The sequence below is a fragment of the Liolophura sinensis genome, chromosome 7 (genome assembly GCF_032854445.1).
Source record: "Liolophura sinensis isolate JHLJ2023 chromosome 7, CUHK_Ljap_v2, whole genome shotgun sequence".
Classification (NCBI taxonomy): domain Eukaryota; kingdom Metazoa; phylum Mollusca; class Polyplacophora; order Chitonida; family Chitonidae; genus Liolophura; species Liolophura sinensis.
Genome location: NC_088301.1, coordinates 39,636,310 through 39,656,235, shown reverse-complemented (window position 1 = coordinate 39,656,235; position 19,926 = coordinate 39,636,310). Strand labels below are relative to the sequence as shown.

Genomic DNA, 19,926 nt, shown 5'->3' with positions numbered 1-19,926 from the left:
GGTAATTTTTCGGTAAAACAATGAATGCAGTCTTTTACACTCGTCTATTGTGCCGTCTAGCTCGTACATTTTTTCGATCATCATGGCGGGAGTTGTCAAAATATAATTTCATGGTACATTTTTTATTGTGGTTTTCCCCCTTTTCTGAAGATGATGTGGTTATTTATCTGATGCATCACGGCAGGACTGCTGGCACATTGACAAGGTCTTTCACAGTTTTCGTAGGCTGCATACATTTTCACGACTCTGATTATCATGTTCGCCTTGTGGTTGTTGTTGTTGTACAAATTTACCAGTAAAGGTGATAGGAGTTGTGAACTAAAAGAATCTGATGGTGTCCGTGTTTGTCGTTGATCTGTAGCTCAAATGTTTATTTCAAAAAGCAGATGATGTCGATTGATGTCACCCTACCACGATTCATCACAACTTAAATAACTGCCCATGTAGAGTAGCCTCAGTAGCGGTAGGCTTAAGAAAAAATCCGAGAATACTGAACTTGTCAAAAAGTAAAGCAGAAAAGTGAGTCACTTTATCACGAAAAAAACTTTACCTATAGATATTTCATGTCAGAATAGCTAGATGTCACTATATAACCATACTCCTTCCAGTGGATGGGCTGCTTTCTACACTGGTTCAATTAAATTAAACGTTGAGGTCTACTTTCAACAATTTCTGATATTTTCCAGACTCAAAATTTAATTGTTGAATTCAAAAACGTGGTAGGTCCGTTCCTCAAAGCACTTTCCTGAATGAAGTCCACTCCAAAAAGGCAGCATACATCTATTTCTGGTGTGCAGTAAAGAGAATAGGACCTTTATTACCACTTCTGCAAGTGTAAATCCATTTGCGAGTTAAAATTTTGTTGAAATGCACAGAAATATTTCCTCTCCTCCAATTTCCTGTAAAATACGGAAATCAACCTAAAAAGACAAGACCACCCAACCAGTCTTAAATGACAACTTTAGCGATGACTTCATCAGTCTTCATAGATGTAGAATAGAAAGAACAATTTGAACGATCAGCGAGAAAAATTAATTCCAAAGCTTCCAGTCAAGGCTTGCAGCTGTCATGTGCGCATCTGCTTCTTCACCCATGTTTTTTGACACTTCGAATTTTGAATGCAACTAATGCATCACGTGTGCACACTGCACACTGGAAGAGAGAAGAGTCAACAATTTATCAGATTTTCTGCATATAACTAGTCTGAAATGGATTTAAATGTGTATGAGTGATTTAAAGCATTATTTTCTCTTCAATCCCCAGTGGTGTGTGTTGCTGTTTTAGAGTGGATTTATGGGCCCATTTCATTCCACAAAGTGCCTTGCAGAATGGACCTACAGCATTTTTGAATTTAACAAATAAAGGTTGAGGCAGGTAAATGTCGGAAATAGTTGAAAATAGACCTCAACGTTTAATTTAATTGAAGTATTCTATACACTCGCTTTACATCACTGCCACCCCTAGACAAGCTTGACCTTTGGAGCCCCAGCCAAACACGTAGGCGTTTTTAGGCTTAGACTCACAATTAGTTTCTTCACATACAACTATTTACTCAGCATTCAGCAATAAAATTGTTTCAGGTGTGGATTATAATTATGTTGTACATACTTTGGATGATGAGAATGCATGTGTATAAAAGTACTATTATAAACAAGGGTTGAAACAAAGGTTTTGTGGTTTTTGACATCACCTCCTGTCTCATCACTGTGACCCCACTTACCTCGGCGTTGTTCAAGATTTCTGTACAAAATTTGCTGGTGGTGGCAGATATGTAAAGACACGTAAAGGATTGTGCTGTGAAATATCTGTATAATAGGAAAATTTGGAAGAAATACTTTTATTTAAAGAGTTACTAATCTGATTTTACTTGAATGAAAGAAAACAGAAACAGAAAGAAAAAAAAAGACATTATATCTGAACAGCACATACAACTGAAAATGATTTCAGACAATGAATATTAGACAATGCTCTTGAATATATTGAGACTTAAATTTCCAGTAATGCTTGTTCCATCAAAAAGGACCCCAATATATTAACATAAGTTCACAAAAAAAAAAAAACTGGATTCTCGGAATACACAATTTTCATAACATTCGCCCAGTGGTTTTTTTTTAATGTGTAACTATTTGGTCTTTTTTTTGAACATAATTGAATTTTTGGTTTATGCATTTCAGATGACTGAAGGTGCAGTGTAGCCTTTCAGAAAAAGTTCAAGTTACCTGAGGAAAGATGGGTTAAGCTGTTTTGCTCGTGCAGCATGGTGTGGACCATCATACAGTGATGTTGGTAATATTGATATTTTGGAGGGATAGGGCACACTTCTTTGGATATAGTCTTTGTTGATGTGTGTTTTACGTTTTGGTGATGTGACCCATTTTATCAAGATAGCAATCAAATAACAGCATTGTTTTAGATCATTGCCTGCGAAATAGTGATATTCCAAGATTCAAGCCAATGAAAACTCCCCTATTCCTCATGAACCAACCACCTGATAAAAAGAGAAAAACAAGTCCCTGTGGGCAAGGAAAAGGAAAAACAGTTGAAGAAAACCCTTGGGGTGAAGATTTCACTGAGGATGAACTTGAATTCTTTAACTCACAGGCTGATAGTCAGTCAGTTTTTACCAAACCGGAGCTTCCTACATGCCCTCCAGATGTTTCAGCAGCTGTTTCTCCAGAGGATGCTGCAAGTCAGTCAAAGACACATGTGCAAGAACCTGTTGCATCAAGTTCAAAAGACCAGGGATCTTCTCAACAGGTGGCAACATCATCTACAAGCAGCAAACCTGGCCCATCTGGAGGAAAAAAATTTCGATGGTTCCGTCAGAAGATAGGAGGAGGTCAAAGACTAGGCTCTGCGGATGACCCTTTGGGTCCCAGTAAGGAATTTCCGGAAGATCTTCAAAGATGTCTTTTAGAACGAGAAAGGCAAATTGCAGATTTCCAGGCACAAGTTAGTATTGTTATCTGTTATTTTTGTGTACTTTTTCTGATTTCATCAAGAATATGTTAAAAGACAATTATGTCTCACCATAGTGTCATGTTGGCATTGATTTATTAGGCCAGCGGAACCCCAGAAGAGCTAACATGCATTTACATGTAGTTTACAAAGTTCAGGGTGTCACTTGTGGTCATTTGTGTCAACAGAGTTAATTGATAGGGTAAACATAGTATAATTGCTTTACTTAACTTTTTGAAACTATACTTTGTTAAAACAAATGTTGTACGCCTCAAAGACAATACAGAAATAAAAGATTCCACTTATGCCTGATGCAGTGTCAGACACCATACAGAATAATAGCCACAAATAATACTTAACTTGCAAATTTATGCTTTTCCAGTACGACAGCCTTACTTCCTGCCATATTTGCCTGATTGAATGTTGCATAAGGAATATCGTCATGTCACATATGGCAAATTTAAGTGGAATCTGCCAAATATTTTGTTTTTGAGGACTCTTCAGTTATAAGGGGTTGAATAATGTTGTTGATTGTAAATCTTTTTGAACTGCAGAGCTCTCTCCATTCTATGTGATTTCCTTCATATCATTTTAATTATATTTCCATCCAGTTTCTCTTGGAATTGAAGTTGCATTTTAACCATTGTATCAGCATAAGACTGCACATAACACAATTTTTTTCTACAGCTATTTCGAATGGAGGATGAACTCACAGCCAGGGAAGGAGAAGTTGCCATTCAGAGGGAGACAATTCAGCAAAAGGAAACAGAAATCTTAAAGTATAAACAGGAAAAAATGGGACAAGTGGAAGCTGATAAGCGGGAGAGAAGTGCTAAGGAAAGGCAGCTAGAGTTGGAAGTCGAACGGCTAGGAAGTCAAGTGCAGTTCAAAGAACGTGAGGTATCTGAAGTTGTGAACAAATGCCGTGCCCTTGAAATGAAAATTGCCCAGCTTGAAGGTGCAGGTACTTCACCAGTTAAATTGTCCACCCACTCACCAAGAGTTCATCCTGTTGGCAAGAAGTCTCCGTTGAAGAGTCCACAGTCTGCAGGCTACCCAACCATAGAATCATTCCAAGCCAAGAATCCTCAAGATTCAACTGACAAAACTGGTACAAAAAAAAATTGATTGAATTTATGGTGGAAATTGTTGTGTTAATTGTGAAACATTACCTTTGGCACTGGTAACATATTTGTAGCTGGTTTCAAAATATTTTGAGCGGAAGGGTTTGGGTTGTCAAGATAAAGGGAGTCTATGCTGAGTAGAAAGTTAAAAAATTTAAATAACTTCAAGTAGAGAGAGAAAAATTAATAAATATTAAAATGAAAAGCAATAATGTGATCATGTCTTTCGCTCTTGTGTGCCCAGTAATTTATATCTCTGACTAAAACGATATTCTCATTTATATTTGAAGGTCTTTCATCAAAATGCTAAAGGAAAATATTACTTTTGGGTGGCTTAGCAAACAAATACATACATTTAGAAACCAGTCATGAATTAAATATGCTACATTTTACATTTTACTATTTTTTCTTTTTTTTGTAAGCAGACACATCAACAGAGAATGTATCAATAGTGGAAGATGATAAGGCAAAAAGAAAGCAAAGGCTCCCTACCACAATATCGAAAGGTACGTTGAATACATCAACATGTACTGATATTGCTTTTAGGCTGGATTGAAAAAAAATGCCAATAAGCCATGGCATTTTGAGCGAACTCTTAATCACAAGTGAATCAATTGTGAATCAAATAGATGGTCTCAGTCATTCCCATGTATATGCATAAAATATAAATGCACTTAAAAATCTTTGATGTTATTTTCATTATATATGTACTGTTTGTAATTGGTTGTCTCTTCATTAAGGTCTATTTAAAAGTAAAAGGTTTTTAGTTGGGATTCATTACAATGAACGGAGAGCTGTTTTGTTGTTATTGTATCCTATATCTTGCCCTGACATGCATTCATTTTTGCCAGCCGCATAGATGAAGTGTAATATGTTGTATTGGCTCCTAACCATCTTTATAGATATATTTTCATATATCCTCAAGAGATCTAAGGTGGTGATATTTTTAACTAAAACATTATAATTTCTGACAGGTGTGGTGGGTGGGCCCTATTTAGTCAGCCGACTCTTGGGGGAGGTGGGAAACCTACATATTGATTCCATCCCAACCGCTGGAGGTATCGTAAGGCTGCTCCTACCCAGAGGCCGAACCCCTGTCAACCTGTCAACTGTGTACCTTGAAAGAGAGGGGGGAAGCTTGCTGTTTTCTCCTAAACACTTGAAAAGGTTGTGTAAAAAATTACTTCTGTTTGTCAATTTTCCTCATGGTTTACTTTTTGCATTGTTGTATCTTGAAAGTGAGATGTATTTAATGATATTTTAGACCTTGCCTTGCAGGCTTTGTATCTCAAATTCAAGGATATTTGTCAGTAGTCAAATAAAGAAATGGATTGGAAAAACTATTATTACAAGCTGGATGCTAGTTCAGTTTTGTCACGTAGTATGATAACTATTAATGATGTGATATTCCATTGCAATTCTGTCAGAATCCTTACTAAATAACTTCTAAAATGCATTGGTCCATCTTTTTTTCTCAGATCAACTGGCTTTCAACGTTCCATGTCTACATCAAGATCATTAGCTTATCGGGACTCTGATGGAAAAAGTTCTGGTGAAAATGCTGCAAGAAACATAGCTTTAGCAAATATTGGAGTTTCTGCAATGCTGACAGGGGAATATTCACCCAAGGACTTGGGAAGGTTTATTCAAAGTATTTCAGATGAAGACATCGATGAAAATGTGTTGACCCATGAAGCTGTTTTTCTGTTGCCGTTAATAGAGGACTGTGTGCGAGAATACTCAAAAATGTTGAACGTTTGTTCCGATGACAATCTATCCAGTCCAAAAACTTCCTTAAGTTCCCTCTGTTTTGAAAGTGGTAGCAGTTCAGACCGTAGTTCCTTTCATTCGTTTTCAAGCTCGCTCAGCTCTCTTCTTAGGGAAGGTGCCACCTATGCAAACAGTCTTGAGGAGATAACTTTGGCTGCTTTGCATGTGCTTCATGAATTGGTTTCACACTGTCCCGAAGTTGTCAGCTGGATATTTTCAGAGTCAAGACCTTCACCTGTGAAGAAATCTCAAGGAAGTTCCAGTGCTGTGACTGGTGCACAAGGGGGTGCAAAAGAGGTGTGTGGTTGTAACAGGATAATTTTCTTAGATTAACTGCAGTGGTTTTCGATTTGTTTACTGAAATAATGAAAACTGTGATGATTGTTCAGTAGAATGTTCTCTAATTTTTTGTGAGCTTTATTAGGTTCAGAGGGAATGAAATGTGAGACCAGATAGCAATAGTAAACTGCTCAAATGTGGACAGTATTTGTTTAAAATGTTTTGACAAGATGATATAACTGCTAAGAGCGATAATGTGCAATTTATGCATATTATATACAAATACATGTACAAAGATTTTCATTAAATAAAATGTCTTAAAGGTAATCTGAATATAATAGTTTTGCGAAAACTGAATGCTTTTGATTTGGCAGCTCTATTTTGCTTATGTATTGTCTTTTGAAAAAGGAAGAACCCACTGCAGGGACCAGTAAAATGTCATCAAAGTTGCCTGATTCTGTCCCAAAGAGTAGCCCTTCCTTGGATGGTTCAGCTCTCTCAGATTTGCAGATATTATACTACATCATAACCCTAGCAGATACTGGAATGGACAATGTAAGTTTGGGCTTTGACACCTTTCAAGCTCTTTCCTTATACGTTCTTTACTTGGTATCACATCTTGCTACAAAATGACTCCATTGCTTAATGGCACCGTAGGGCTAGTTGCTTGTCTTTTAACTTGGCGGTACTTGTGCTTCAGTGGAACCATTGAAATAAAGAAACCCTAAAAAAAAAAACCCCACAATATTAATCGATACTCTATACATGCATTTCTTTTGATGCTTTTGTCATGGCCTTGTCTGTCTGAATTGTTGTCCGTCTCTCAGCTTGTCTGCCTGACTGTTTCCATCTTTGTGAACATTTTAAGAGGAAATCATTCACTTTTGCTGATGTCATCTTTTCATAAATTTTCATAATGTCAGCATTTTTTGTCTCCACTGTATCTCTGAACCTATTAAACGGAAATTTCATGATGGTTTACAGAGATGATCATTGTGACTTGTATGTGCCATTTCGCCTTTTTTAAAATCTATACTTACATTAATTTGCTTATTAATCAGCTTAACTTGTGTAAATGTAAGTGTTGTATGTACCTGTTCAACATAAACTAATAAAAGTTTGCCGAGATGCCAAGTCATCAGGAGCTGAATTGAACATGAAGAACTGAGGAATATTGCTGTTCTACTGCAGTGTTATGAAGTACTAGAAACAAAATCACCAGAAACCATCCCATGAATAAATTCTAGATATAGTCTCTTATTAGTTTGGGCATTCTGCTATTATCACTCTTTAAATTTTAACAAAATATGAGCAGAAGAATGGATTGCTTTCTCTTTCAGGGTCTACTACATAGACAGGCAGTTGTTGAACGATGTTTGGATATTCTGTACAAGCTTGCAGCTCAGTGTTCATCTAAGCAGAAGGAATGGTATGGAAACAAATTTATCTGCTAAAAAAGCCCTAGAAGGCATGTCTATGTTTTAATTGTCTCCCTCCTTATGCCTTGTCAATTATTTTATACGAAGTGATTAAATTTAAATGTGAGATTATATTAAATCTAATATAGAAATTAATGTGTAGTCCTCCTTACTTGCTTTGTTTCGTTGTTCTTTGTTCTTTTGTGGAAAGCAGTCCATGGTCAAGTGGTTAGAGGTGCTTTTCTTTCAGTCGCAAGGACATGTGGTAGAGGGTGGTGCCTTGATTTCTGCCAGTCTTATTGCTTTCGGGGACCTTGGTTACAAAAAGCAATTGGCAATTCTCGTGTGGCAGTTTCTGCAGTTCATAAATCTGACTGCCATAATATGAGTGAAATATTCTTGAGTATCGTATTTAGCATCAATGAAATGAAATAAATAATTAAATTAATAAATTTTTCTCTTTGTGTTGTATAAAGATAAAATGGCATCATTTATAATGAATAAGCAATTGATTGACTCTTTTCAGTTTGTCACCATTGGTTTCTCTTGGTGTGCTGCACACATGTTTAGGACCAGACACCCCAACACCCATTGTCAAAAGAGCATTAAGGGTCTTAACACAGTTAGTACAGTGTAACTCGCTTCTGGGGTCGCTCTGCTCAGCATCAGGTATGGTACCGATGAGAATCTCTCATATAAATCTGACTTCTGTGTACTTTTGTGAACAGCAAAAATATGTCTTATTGGTGATGAGTTATTGCCGTGTAGTGCATTGTACTCTATATTCTATGATTACATAGATTGAGGATACATATAGAGAGTTTAATTTACTAGCATTTGGATCCCTTGTAGCTTGGACACATCTACAACCTGTCATTTGATGGATAAAAGTGTGTGTTTGAGCCATAATATCAAAGTCTTAGTTATTCTGACAAAATAACCTATTGATGTAAGAGATGGTTGGTCATATCCGCTTTTGTTTTACAACACACTTTAACATGTCAAAATTTGTTTTGGAAAAATTAAAATTACACCTTTACTGTTTGTGACTGTACATGTGTGTTGGTCAGTTTTTAAATGCCAAGGGCTGTATAAATATACATGTGTAAGTCTCTCAAGTTAAATTTTGTTTCAGATGGATGCATTTGGATGTGTGTCTATGGCCTGTGTACCAACAAAAAGTCGAATCTCTATTCTGAAAGAAATGTTATATTTACTAATGTAAGTTACGTTTATATATTTGAAATATGTGTCATCAACATTGTTAGAGAGGATGTTAAATCTGTGCATAGATTTTGCAGACCTTTTCATGTCGCATCCAGAGTAAACCACAGACATTGACAAAGCACTTAGATTATTTTAATTGGACGAAATTGATTGAACAAAAATAATCTGTTGGTGACATGACCAGCCAATATGGAAGTGCCAACCCAGTTTGCTAGAATATCTGATTGCCAGTGTTTATATCTTTGTGAAAAAAAAGAAAAAAGCAAGAACCAAAAACTGGTTGTTTACAAGCTATTAAATTCCTCTACCTAAATCTGTTAAGAACCGTTTATATCAGGCTCTTCTGGTTTGGTTTATTACTTTGTTCAGTGTTTGTCCTAGTTTTATCATTTAGTGCATCTTCTGTTTCTGATTTTTTGAATGGGGCTCGTGAGCCGTGTAAAAAACCATCCCATGAACCTCATGAAACAGTAGGACCCTCTACCTACTTTAATAACAACACCTGTAATTTCGATAACAATACAAGTTTTCAAGAATAACCATGGCTTGTATTATTATTCAAGTAGGCAGAGATCACTGCTGCTCCATGAGTTACAAGATTTGCTTCCCTTGCAGTGAGTTGGGTGAGCACCACTGGAATATATCTGTATAATAACAAGTGCTGTGTAGGTCTCCTCAACCTGTCAGTGGATGTGAATGTGGCTGAACAAATTTCATAAGGTTCATTTGCAGAGTATGAGTAGATTGGTTATTTTGTTTTCTAGGATAACTTGATTCAAATTAGTGTTTTTTGCACAGATTAGTGACACCCTCAGTATATTACAGGTCATTCAATGCTGGTCAGCTGTAGCAGCTAACACATCAAGACAAGGGATTTCAAAGCTAGTGGATTCGGGCTGTGTGTGTAGCAATGAGGTAAGATAAAAATCTTCACTTGCATTCATTTACAGTATGAAAAGCTTTTGGGTTTTTCCAAACAGCTTATGTTTATTTGTTTTTTTTTTTTGTTTTCTATTCTCTTATAATTTACAGAGGCATGTGTATGACACTGTATTAGTTCTTTCACACTCGGCCATGTCCATCCTGTCTTCATGGAGACGTATTCATAAAAGAGTTCATTTTGTACTATAAAACTGACAGGAAAATAAGCATGTATGCAAATGTGTCACAGATAATTATTTATGTTAGCAATCTAATTCTTGATTAATTAAATTAGGTTCAATGTGCTGGGCCTGCAGATAGATAGTTTAATGCCCAGTGAATTGATTCAAACCTGTCAAAATTTGAAATGCAAAAAAACAGAAGAAAAATTATATATGATCTATCATCAGAAAATGCTTTGATACTGTGACATTGCGACCCCACAGGATACTTTTACATCCGATTTGGACATCAGGCCATGCCGATGATGTGTGGCTTCACATGCAGGATAGTTTGAAGTTAGACACCTGACATGAAAAAGTCACAGACTGAGAAAATATTGACTTCATTTCTGCGTATTCATATTACGAATTACTCATACAGGACATTAGACTTACTCAGTTGCTAAGGTCAACCCTGTACACTGAAAGCCAAATTGTAAGGCTGAGGCATATTCAACAATAGAAAGCCAAAACAAAAATACAAGGGACCAGATTCTCACCCTGGAGTGTAGAAGTTATTACTTGCGTGTTTAAAACAACAGGTGTTACACTAAGAGTAATAGCGTGCTAGTGACAGTCACGGGGACAACAGCTTTCGTGCCTGGATGCCTGCTCGCCCGGGCCGACGTGTACCTACATGCCTCACTTTGAAGCCTGTGACGGAGATGCATATTATGGATACCCTGATAATTCTATCAGTTACCAATGGCTGTTTCCATTCAGTTATAGTCAAGCTTTATTTATATGGTGGCTGGGATTAATATGTGAGAAAATTGGGCGTCATACTGCCTAGTCATTATGCACTACATGCTTTTGAACGATCTTATGCAACTTTGTTATTGGTCCAAAATATTCTCTGTAAAACTGTATTACTCATATGATTTTCAGGAGTGCAGTTAAGAGTGACTCTAGTAGGAATAGTTACAGATTAAGATCGTGCAAGGGCTTTGGGAAAAACACACAGTAGGTAGCTGTGGAGTACATAAATCTGGCAAAATTCACAAGATGTGCAGAAAGTCCAACTTTAATATCCCTACAATATGTCTGATATATTATCGTTGCGGCATTGTCATTCATTCCAACTTGAATGAGTGGATGTAATCACCATTATTTTTTTAGTTGCAATTCACAGATCAATGTAACAGAAATGCTTTGTGCAGTGATTATTTACTGTGAAAATAAAGGTGTTAGGGGGTCTCCTTTAATGTATTTTGTTTTTGTATCCACAGGTGATAAAAGCTGTTACAATGCTGATGGGTAATGTCTTGGAGGAATACTTGCGTACAAACAACAAATCAAAACTAGAGCTTATCAAGATGGGTTTGCCGTTCATGCAGTTGTTGTGTCAGAATGACAGCCACTTAGCAGATCGTCAAGACGACACAGTGCACAATTATGTGGCTCTTGTGTGTAGACTTACAGAACTGTATAAACAACTCCCAGGAATCACTGTCCATGAATGTAAGTTATTTAGCATGAAGCATAGCGTAGCAAAGCTTAAAGCATGTTGTGCACTTGTTCAGAACAGTTGGTACTTTATTTATGCTGGTGATGGAGTTTACTAATTTGTATTTAATTGAAGTATTTCACAAAATGTTGACATGTAAACATTTACATTGCAGGAGCTACACATTTTTAATAGATTCCTCAGCATTCTAGCATAGTGAAATATACATGTACCCGGCTTATTGATAAAAAATTATGAATGAAGTATCTTAATAAATACATTCAGGGTCTGTCAGCAACCTGCACATGGTCGTAAGTTTCCCATAAGCTTTAGCTGGTTTCCTCTCGCCATAAAGATGGCCGGTGTGATTTAAGTGAAATAATCTTGAATGGAAAAAAAAAAAACACCATGAATCAAATAAAGAAATACGTTCAGATTCCCAGGTTCACAAAAGAAAATGTCAACTTTCTTAATAACTCAACCTTTGTCAGTTTCTCTTCTTGAGACTAGGAGTACTCACCTGAAAACGGTATTGTCTTAATCCCATCACCATGATCTCGGTTTATGACATCATTGGAGGATTAATATGGAAATGAAATATGAGCAAGCTCTATTCATCATCATCATCATCATCATCATACGTTGTAATACAGTGTAATAACTCTTAGGATGAGTTTATCCAATCAACCGCTTTGTAAGACAACATTTTTATGGCCAAGTGGTAGAGCGTCTTACGTTCAGTTAGTAAGTGATAGATCAGCGTTCAAGTCCAACTTTGATCACACTTACGCCCATAAAAAAGGGCCCAGGAATTTGAAAGTCTATGAGCTAGTCATACTGCCTAGTCATTATGCACTACATGCTTTTGAACGATCTTATGCAACTTTGTTATTGGTCCAAAATATTCTCTGTAAAAACTGTATTACTCATATGATTTTCAGGAGTGCAGTTAAGAGTGACTCTAGTAGGAATAGTTACAGATTAAGATCGTGCAAGGGCTTTGGGAAAAACACACAGTAGGTAGCTGTGGAGTACATAAATCTGGCAAAATTCACATATACTGGTACTAAGTCCTAATATATATTTTTAGCCAAACTTTGCGGCCAGTGCAGTTGTCCAAGGTCAATGTAAAACGGCACAAATTTATTTTTTTTTTTTTACATATGATTATAAGTGACAAAGAAATCAGTATTTTTGAAGGCTTCAGGAAAAATAACAGATTTTGTCTTTTTCTTTTCTGTGCAGCTGTTGCATTACACGAACTGTGGGAGATGTTGCAAGAGGAAGGCAGTGGAGACTCACAAATGGAGTGTGTTTGTGAAGATTCTTAAAAAGCTCAGGAATTACCAGAAGGGGGTACTTTCTTAGAGAAATAAAAATCTGCAATATGTTTAGAAGATAGGAAAAGTATTTTTATAAGTAGTGGTTATGAAATTTTTATTGAGATACTTGAGGGAAATGTCTCATTGTACATTATAGTTAGTTTTTGAAAACATATTTTAGCTGTAAAGTAAATGTACCATTGCAAATATTTATAAATTGAAGACTATTGAATTGACTAGTGACACTGCCATCAAAGGTCTTGTTGTTGACAGATGTTTGAAGGTTGGAAATTAAAAATTTTTATACACTTCCAAAGTAGGAATTTGCTCTTTAGTTTTCTTTCATGTAAGTGTGACATGGCGTTAAATAATAATCAGGGTATGCAAGTGAAAAAATCTTCAGGTTGGAGTTACACAACAATCAGTCAATCTTTATGGCGAGTATTTCGAATGGTTCAGCTATCAAAGGCATGGCACGAACTGGTGTATAGGGTTTTCAGGAATGTGGCAATGGCTTAAATGGTCTGATTTTCTCCACCAAGATAAACATAAGCGTCGCGAAATAAGTGTTTACAGCATAAAACAGTCGAACAAGCATTCTGGTAGTAATACCAAAGAAAGCAGTACAGACCTCCGTGCCGATTCGAGACAGAATCATAGTGCATAACATTCATTCACAAAAGCGAAAAACATTTTTTTCTCTCACTGAAAATGGATAAAGGGACCCAAAACTCGAACTTGGTCTGTAACTCGACACGGTGAAGCTATGTAGCAAGCTTCAAGTCAGAGTATTCTCGCCAGGATATGACCGAAATATTAGCGAGGTGGTGTTAAGCAGTAATCATTCATTCAATTCAGAATATCCAACCATTTTGAAAAAGAAGCCCGGAAAATAAAAAGGTTCTTGATTTTTGTCGAAACTGGACGAAAAATCCCGAAACTAACTTAATTTTTTAACTTGCTTACGATTACGAGGGAACACTGGTGGCACATCAAATCATGTAACAATAACGGCAAATAAGGTCACCCGATATATGCTAGGCTGGTGACTGGTGTTTCTGCATAATCGTAAGCCCTTGTGATTTGTAGCTTGTCTGGTTGAAGCTATGTGCAAAGGTTCAATTCAGCGCAATGCGCCCTTTTGAAAAAAAGTCCGGAAAACCGCGAGTCCAAAATCAGGATAAAAACGGCCACAATTATTCGAAAATGGACGAAACGACCTGAAACTTACAGGTTTGATCGGTAACCGGACATGGTGAAGCCGTGTACCAAATTAAACTTCAGTAATGATTATGAACCGCATTGAAAAAACAGGACGCAAAACTGATTCGTCACAAGCTAATAGTCTATGTGCTAACCTAGTACCGTTCAGTACAGGTATTGGAATAGTGAAAACATGTAATTCTCTCGTGGTTAATTATAATTAGCTACCTCGCTGGTAGAATTTGAAGTATGAAGTATTTGCCAACACGTATTATGTATAGGCCGATATTGAGATCCGTTTCTGCTGTATCACAAACTAATCTGTGGATAACTTTCTTTGCTATGACGAGGAGAACAGGCTACAAATGGTGTGAAATTCATTGGCGAAGCCATGCAGCGAGATTAGCCACGTTGTCATACAGGAAGAATGACGTTGAGTCAGTCCTATAACAATTGAATTAAATTTCCCCAGAGAAGCGGGATTTTGCATTACCGAAACTTCATCCCCTGGAGAGAATGCAAATCACGTCATTATGTAACAAAACAAGAAGTCCTGATAATTAAACCGCTAATTGTGGTAATTATATATATATATATATATATATATATATATATATATATATATATATATATATATATATATATATTCATATTTAACTTTTTTAAATATTTTTTTCATATTTAACTATATTTTTTTTTATTCTGACATATATTTTGTATAAATGGAATACCTTTTATATACTGTTTACATTATTGTTGGGTATATACTGACCATTAATTGTAAGATACTTTGACAGTACAGAATCGACACCTATACAAATGTTTACCGGTACTTTATAGCCGCTAGTGTGCATCGCATCGATCCAGCGTGCCCTATCGTAATAGTCAGTTAGCATTCTGTATGTTTTACGGTCTGAAATAAAGTGCCACTAATGATGAAAATAAAACATTTCCCCCCTAGTTTTACTCTGAGCTGTACTTCATGGTGCCCTGCGAGTCCAACGCCGCCAAAGGTTTGTCGGAAATATCCACAATGAAGACAGGATCCATCAAAACGTCAGCATGCATAGATTAGTTAATCATCTGGACACAGTGCATGCCATTCTTATCTGATCATTTTATCTCTGAATACCTCATGTCAACACTCAAAATTTAGAATGTATCCGAGCTTCTAAAATCGTTGATCAGAAAAATTTTCAAGAAAAACATACAAGGAAGACGTCCATTGTGACCACATGCAGCATATATTTCTCTTACCAATAATTCTACGTAAGCCCTGTTCTAGGGGGGTGTAATTTGCTACTATTTAAGTATTTGTAGGAACAGTTAAAATTAAACCCTACCTTTACAAACTTCTAGGTCTGATCGTTAACTGGACATGGCGAAGCTCTGTACCAAATTCAACTTAATTAATGAATATGGTGAACCGCACTGAAAAAACATTACGGAAAACTGATTCGTGATAACCTATAATTGTCTAGGTGCAAACCTAATACCGTTCAGTACAGGTATTGGAATAGTAAAATCATGTAATTCTCCCATGGTTAATTATATAAAGCTACTTCGCTGGCATGAAGTATTCGCCAACACGTATTATGTATAGGCCTATACTGAGATCCATTTCTGCTATATCACAAACTAATCTGTGGACATTTTTCTTTGCTGTGACGAGGAGAATAGGCTACAAAGGGAGTGAAATTCATTGGCGAAACCATGCAGCGAGATTAGCCACGTTATCATCCAGGAAGAATTGCGTTGTTGAGTTAGTCCTATAACAATTGAATTAAATTTCCCCAGAGAAGCGGGATTTTGCATTACCGAAACTTCATCCCCTGGAGAATGCAAATCACGTCATTATGTGACAAAACAAGAAGTCCCGATAATTATTTATATATATTATCATTTTATCTCTTGGTACCGCATGTCAACACTCAAAATTTAGAATGTATCCGAGGTTTTAAAATCGTTGATCAGGAAAGTTTCATGAAAAACATACAAGGAAGACGTCAAATGTGACCACATGCAGCATATATTTCTCTTACCTATAATTCTGCGTAAGCCCTGGTTCTAGGGGGTGTGTACTCTGCTACTATTTAAGTACTTGCAGGGACAGTTAAAATTAAACCGTAACTGTAAACTGACAAGGGGCCGTGTTTCACTGGTTATGTGTGACAATTTGCCAAAAATCTTCTGTCGTCACTGCTCTGGTTTTATTCTCTTAAGTTGTGGTCTTATTTTCACAGTCTAAATGAACTCATGCTGATGGATATTGGAACATATCCAGCTATTTATTCAGATTATAGCCTTTATGGACGTTCATGGCCATATTTGCCATGCTTTCTGAATATCGGATATTAGATACACATAAATATTTCTTTATGTAAGTCAAACTTTTTATATAGTGTAAAGCCTATCAAAGAAATAAATAAAGACTTTTTTCAGTGGTATATCGCCATATGATATAATTTATTTGTTTATTTGATTGGTGTTTTACGCCCTACTCAAGAATATTTCATTTATATGATGGCGGCCAACAATATAGTGGGATACTGGGCATAGCCCGGGGGAAACTCACGACCGTCCGCATATTGTTGACAGGTCATATGATATTAGGGGCTTTATGCCATTCCGCTAGTGAAGTGGTGTATGGCGCACTGGCAACGCTGCACTGCTCAAGTTCCTAGGTACTGCAGTTACATGTCACGCCTTAGAATCCAGAATACGCCCGGATTGTCTGTGGTTTTACGTCACGAGTTTCTTCTTGTACTTACAATTGCATGGTGAGATGAGGCGGGTTCCCATGTAGAACTCTGCCCCCATGCATAAACTTGTTTGCCATATACAAGCTATAGAGAATGACTGACCATCACTAAAACGTGTCAGTTAATTGAGGACAGGATGTGATGTGAACTTGTCAAGACTTGCATATCGATGGAACCAAGGACGAATGGATTGTTTGAAACTGTAATAAAACGTATTCTGTAACGTAACGCCTAACTGTTGCAATTTATGACAAGAAAATTATCAGCTTTTCATTTAAACCTTTTCCTAATACACAAAGACTTCAGTCATATCAAATTGAAAAGATACAAGTTATTTATGCGTTCGTCAGTCGAAGATTTGGGAAAATATACAAGTTATATTGCAATGTCCTGGTTTTCAGCCAACTATTTATCTGCTTAAGTTACCCCTTGACGTTAAGATATTGCCCATTAACCAAGCAGTTGTGTTTTGATCTGACACCAAATTAGTACACATTTCGTCCGGTGTTGGTTAATAGATCACAGGAAATCCTCCAATATTCTTTAGTTCAAAGAGACTATATATTATAATGAAAATAAGACGCCCCTTGCATAGAAACTCGGGTGTAAAAGTATTCACAGGAACGGTATAATTTTCAAAGAACGGTAGCATGTAATTCGTAGTTTAAATTCAGTATACTCCTGTAAATGTAAAACCCCTTAAAAACGTCAACACTAACTTATATCTCACACCAAATACTTGACACAACCATAGCCTAATGGTATATACTACCATATGTTCACATTTCCAATTTTTGTCTACAGTCGTCAAGAAAGCTACAAAGAAAAGCTAAAAAAAAAAAGACTTAGGCTCATTAAACAGATAGATGAAAAACTATCCGTAAATATACTTTCGTTTATTTAATTTATTTATTACATGTATTTTTTTTTAAACTTTTTGTAGTTAAATGTTTGAATTCTAACCACTCTTTAGGTACTCTGACGTCACAATTTTTTTTCTCTCCTCGAAGCACAGCTCTTCATGTTGAAATAGCTATTATTGCCCACGAGTTGAAGATTACTTAGAAAAAGAAACAAAAAAGTGACATGACTTTGGAGTCACTGGTAGTATGGTCCTTAAAGCCTATTTTACAATTCGAACATTTGACTGCATATAATTTAAATATACAGAAAGTAAACATATTTTAGTGACAGTTATAAATGGCTTTTCTCAGGATATCAGTTCATGCCCCCGCTTTAACTGGAACTTACATAACTTATTATTTCCTATTCGTTTATACAAACCAATTAATATGTGAGAGGAAAATGCTAAAAAAGACACTCCAGCTCACTGAATGTAGTTTTGTATAAGGCTGCTGTTATTTTGCTGGCATATACATATAACGTTAATTTTCTTTAACGTGTAACAAATGTATGTTATAAATGTGATGATGACAGAACGTCAACGCACAAAAGTGTAAGTTCAACATACTTAGGATTGCCTACTTTTTATATAGTATACAGTGGTATTCATTTAGATAGACGTACGACATAAAAAGCTAATAGTCATCGGGAATATAGCTCTGTGTAAATATAATTTCCCCCTCCCTTGGTAATATCTCTCAAATGGAAGTATTTTTCTTGTCACTCAGTTGAACTTGTCGACCTTAATCCGTTCAAGGCATTCCAAATGGTCTGAAGAATTCGTGCGTGATGCTCAAACCTCAAACAAACGATGTTATCCGCTTGTTTTCGTTTTTGACCTTTGTCACTGACATCCGGAGACACAGCTATGGAATAGAATTGGAATCAGACTAGTGGTACACGCGTGGTGTTCAAACGATGCTCTTGACAGATGCTTTAATGTGCTGTTTTATCTAAATACTGTATTGCTATAGCTTAGAACTTTATAGGTCAAGTTTAAGAGCTATTTCTATGGATCCATAATACTGACACGTATAATAAGATTTCTCGAAAAGAAAAAATATTAACACAGCTGTAATAGGCACGAGATCTTCACTATATACGTCGTCCATACGGGACAATTGACTGGAAGAAATGCATAACTACGTGTGTATGTCCTATAGACATTCATGAGCAGAGGGCAAAATATCCGCTAAATATCTAAACGACTCCCTATAGTACCCAAGAGCATGCACGACATAACAAATGTCTTGTCTGCATGAAATTATACAGATATGAAGAGCACGACATAACAAAAAGATCTCGTCCGCATGTCATCTTTCAGGTCTCAACAGGACGACATGAGAGAAAACCTCGTGTGCACTGTATCCTACAGGTCTCCATAGTAAGACATAACAAAGATCTCGTCTCCACAGCAGGTTATACGGATTTCAAAAGCACGACGTAACAAAGATCTCCGCATGTCATCTTTCAGGTCTCAACAGAACACCTCGTGTGCACTGTAGTCCAAAGATCTCAAGAGCACGACATAACAAAGATCTCGTCCGCACGGCAGCCTATACAGGTATCAAGAGCACGACATAACAAAGATCTCGTCTGCACGGTAGCCTATACAATTATCAGGAGCACGAAATAACAAAGATCTCGCCCGCACGGAGCCTACGGATCGCCAAAGCAAGACATAAATATCTCGCCCACACGGAAGCCTACGGATCTCATGAGCACGACATAACAAAGATCTCGTCTGCATGGCAGGCTATGCAGATATCAAGACCACGGAATAACAAAAGATCTCTCCCACGATATCCTGCAAATAACAAAAATAGAAATAACAAAAAATCTCTTCCGCGCGGGATCCTACAGACTTTAAAAGCATGACGCATAAGAAAAGAGGTATATCTCGTGGGCACTTCTCATTTCAACACTATTGAAATTTTTGTAGTATTGTTATTGTTTGTTTTTCATCTTAAGATTTTTTAGCATGCTTTTGTGTATCCGTATAGTTTTGACCCTGTATTTTTTCGAACTCAGATGTCCGCGCCCCCATAGTTGCTTGGCGAAAGTTGGTCTGCAATTGTGTGTTGGCTAATTTTGAGGTTATACATAGCTGAATTTGGGGTACGGGTTATATTACCGAGAGTATGAATGGGTAGATACATAAAATATATTGTATAACATTATTGGCAGACCCACACACCTTTTCATACAATCTTTCAGTGACAGAAAAATCAGCAATGACATCCCCCCTCCCTCTCAAACCAAGCACACCTTATGTCCTTATCTGTGATACTAACGAAATGACATTAACCTATAGCAATGGTATGATATACCTTTAGATCTATTCAGTGTTCAGCAATTTTTTTTTCTGCTG

The 19,926-nt window shown here is 36.6% G+C and overlaps 1 protein-coding gene across 4 annotated transcripts; it reads left to right on the top strand.

Annotated features, from left to right (window-relative positions):
* Nucleotides 1-78: 78 nt before the first annotated feature.
* On the top strand, nt 79-12,986 carry LOC135471153 (ATR-interacting protein-like). Of its 4 annotated transcripts, XM_064750242.1 has the most exons (14): nt 102-205; nt 1,264-1,374; nt 2,175-2,952; nt 3,646-4,069; nt 4,505-4,588; nt 5,057-5,249; nt 5,561-6,149; nt 6,540-6,686; nt 7,472-7,560; nt 8,076-8,218; nt 8,685-8,770; nt 9,602-9,691; nt 11,148-11,379; nt 12,611-12,986. In XM_064750242.1, exons 3-14 carry the CDS (start codon nt 2,455-2,457, stop codon nt 12,694-12,696), a joined length of 2,661 nt encoding a protein of 886 aa, XP_064606312.1. In that variant the 5' UTR covers nt 102-205; nt 1,264-1,374; nt 2,175-2,454; the 3' UTR covers nt 12,697-12,986. The 4 variants fall into 4 exon arrangements, with proteins under 4 accessions (XP_064606313.1, XP_064606314.1, XP_064606311.1 ...); XM_064750243.1 differs by lacking the exon at nt 1,264-1,374 and having other exon boundaries at nt 79-113; XM_064750244.1 differs by lacking the exon at nt 1,264-1,374 and having other exon boundaries at nt 87-205; nt 4,508-4,588.
* Nucleotides 12,987-19,926: the final 6,940 nt, after the last annotated feature.

Excerpts from the sequence above, each read along its gene's own strand:
- LOC135471153 (XM_064750243.1), top strand. The coding sequence starts at position 2,455 with ATGAAAACTCCCCTATTCCTCATGAACCAACCACCTGATAAAAAGAGA. Across the intron at positions 4,070-4,504 it reads AGATTCAACTGACAAAACTG|CAGACACATCAACAGAGAAT; the intron begins GTACAAAAAAAA and ends TTTTTTTGTAAG. Across the intron at positions 6,687-7,471 it reads CAGATACTGGAATGGACAAT|GGTCTACTACATAGACAGGC; the intron begins GTAAGTTTGGGC and ends TTTCTCTTTCAG.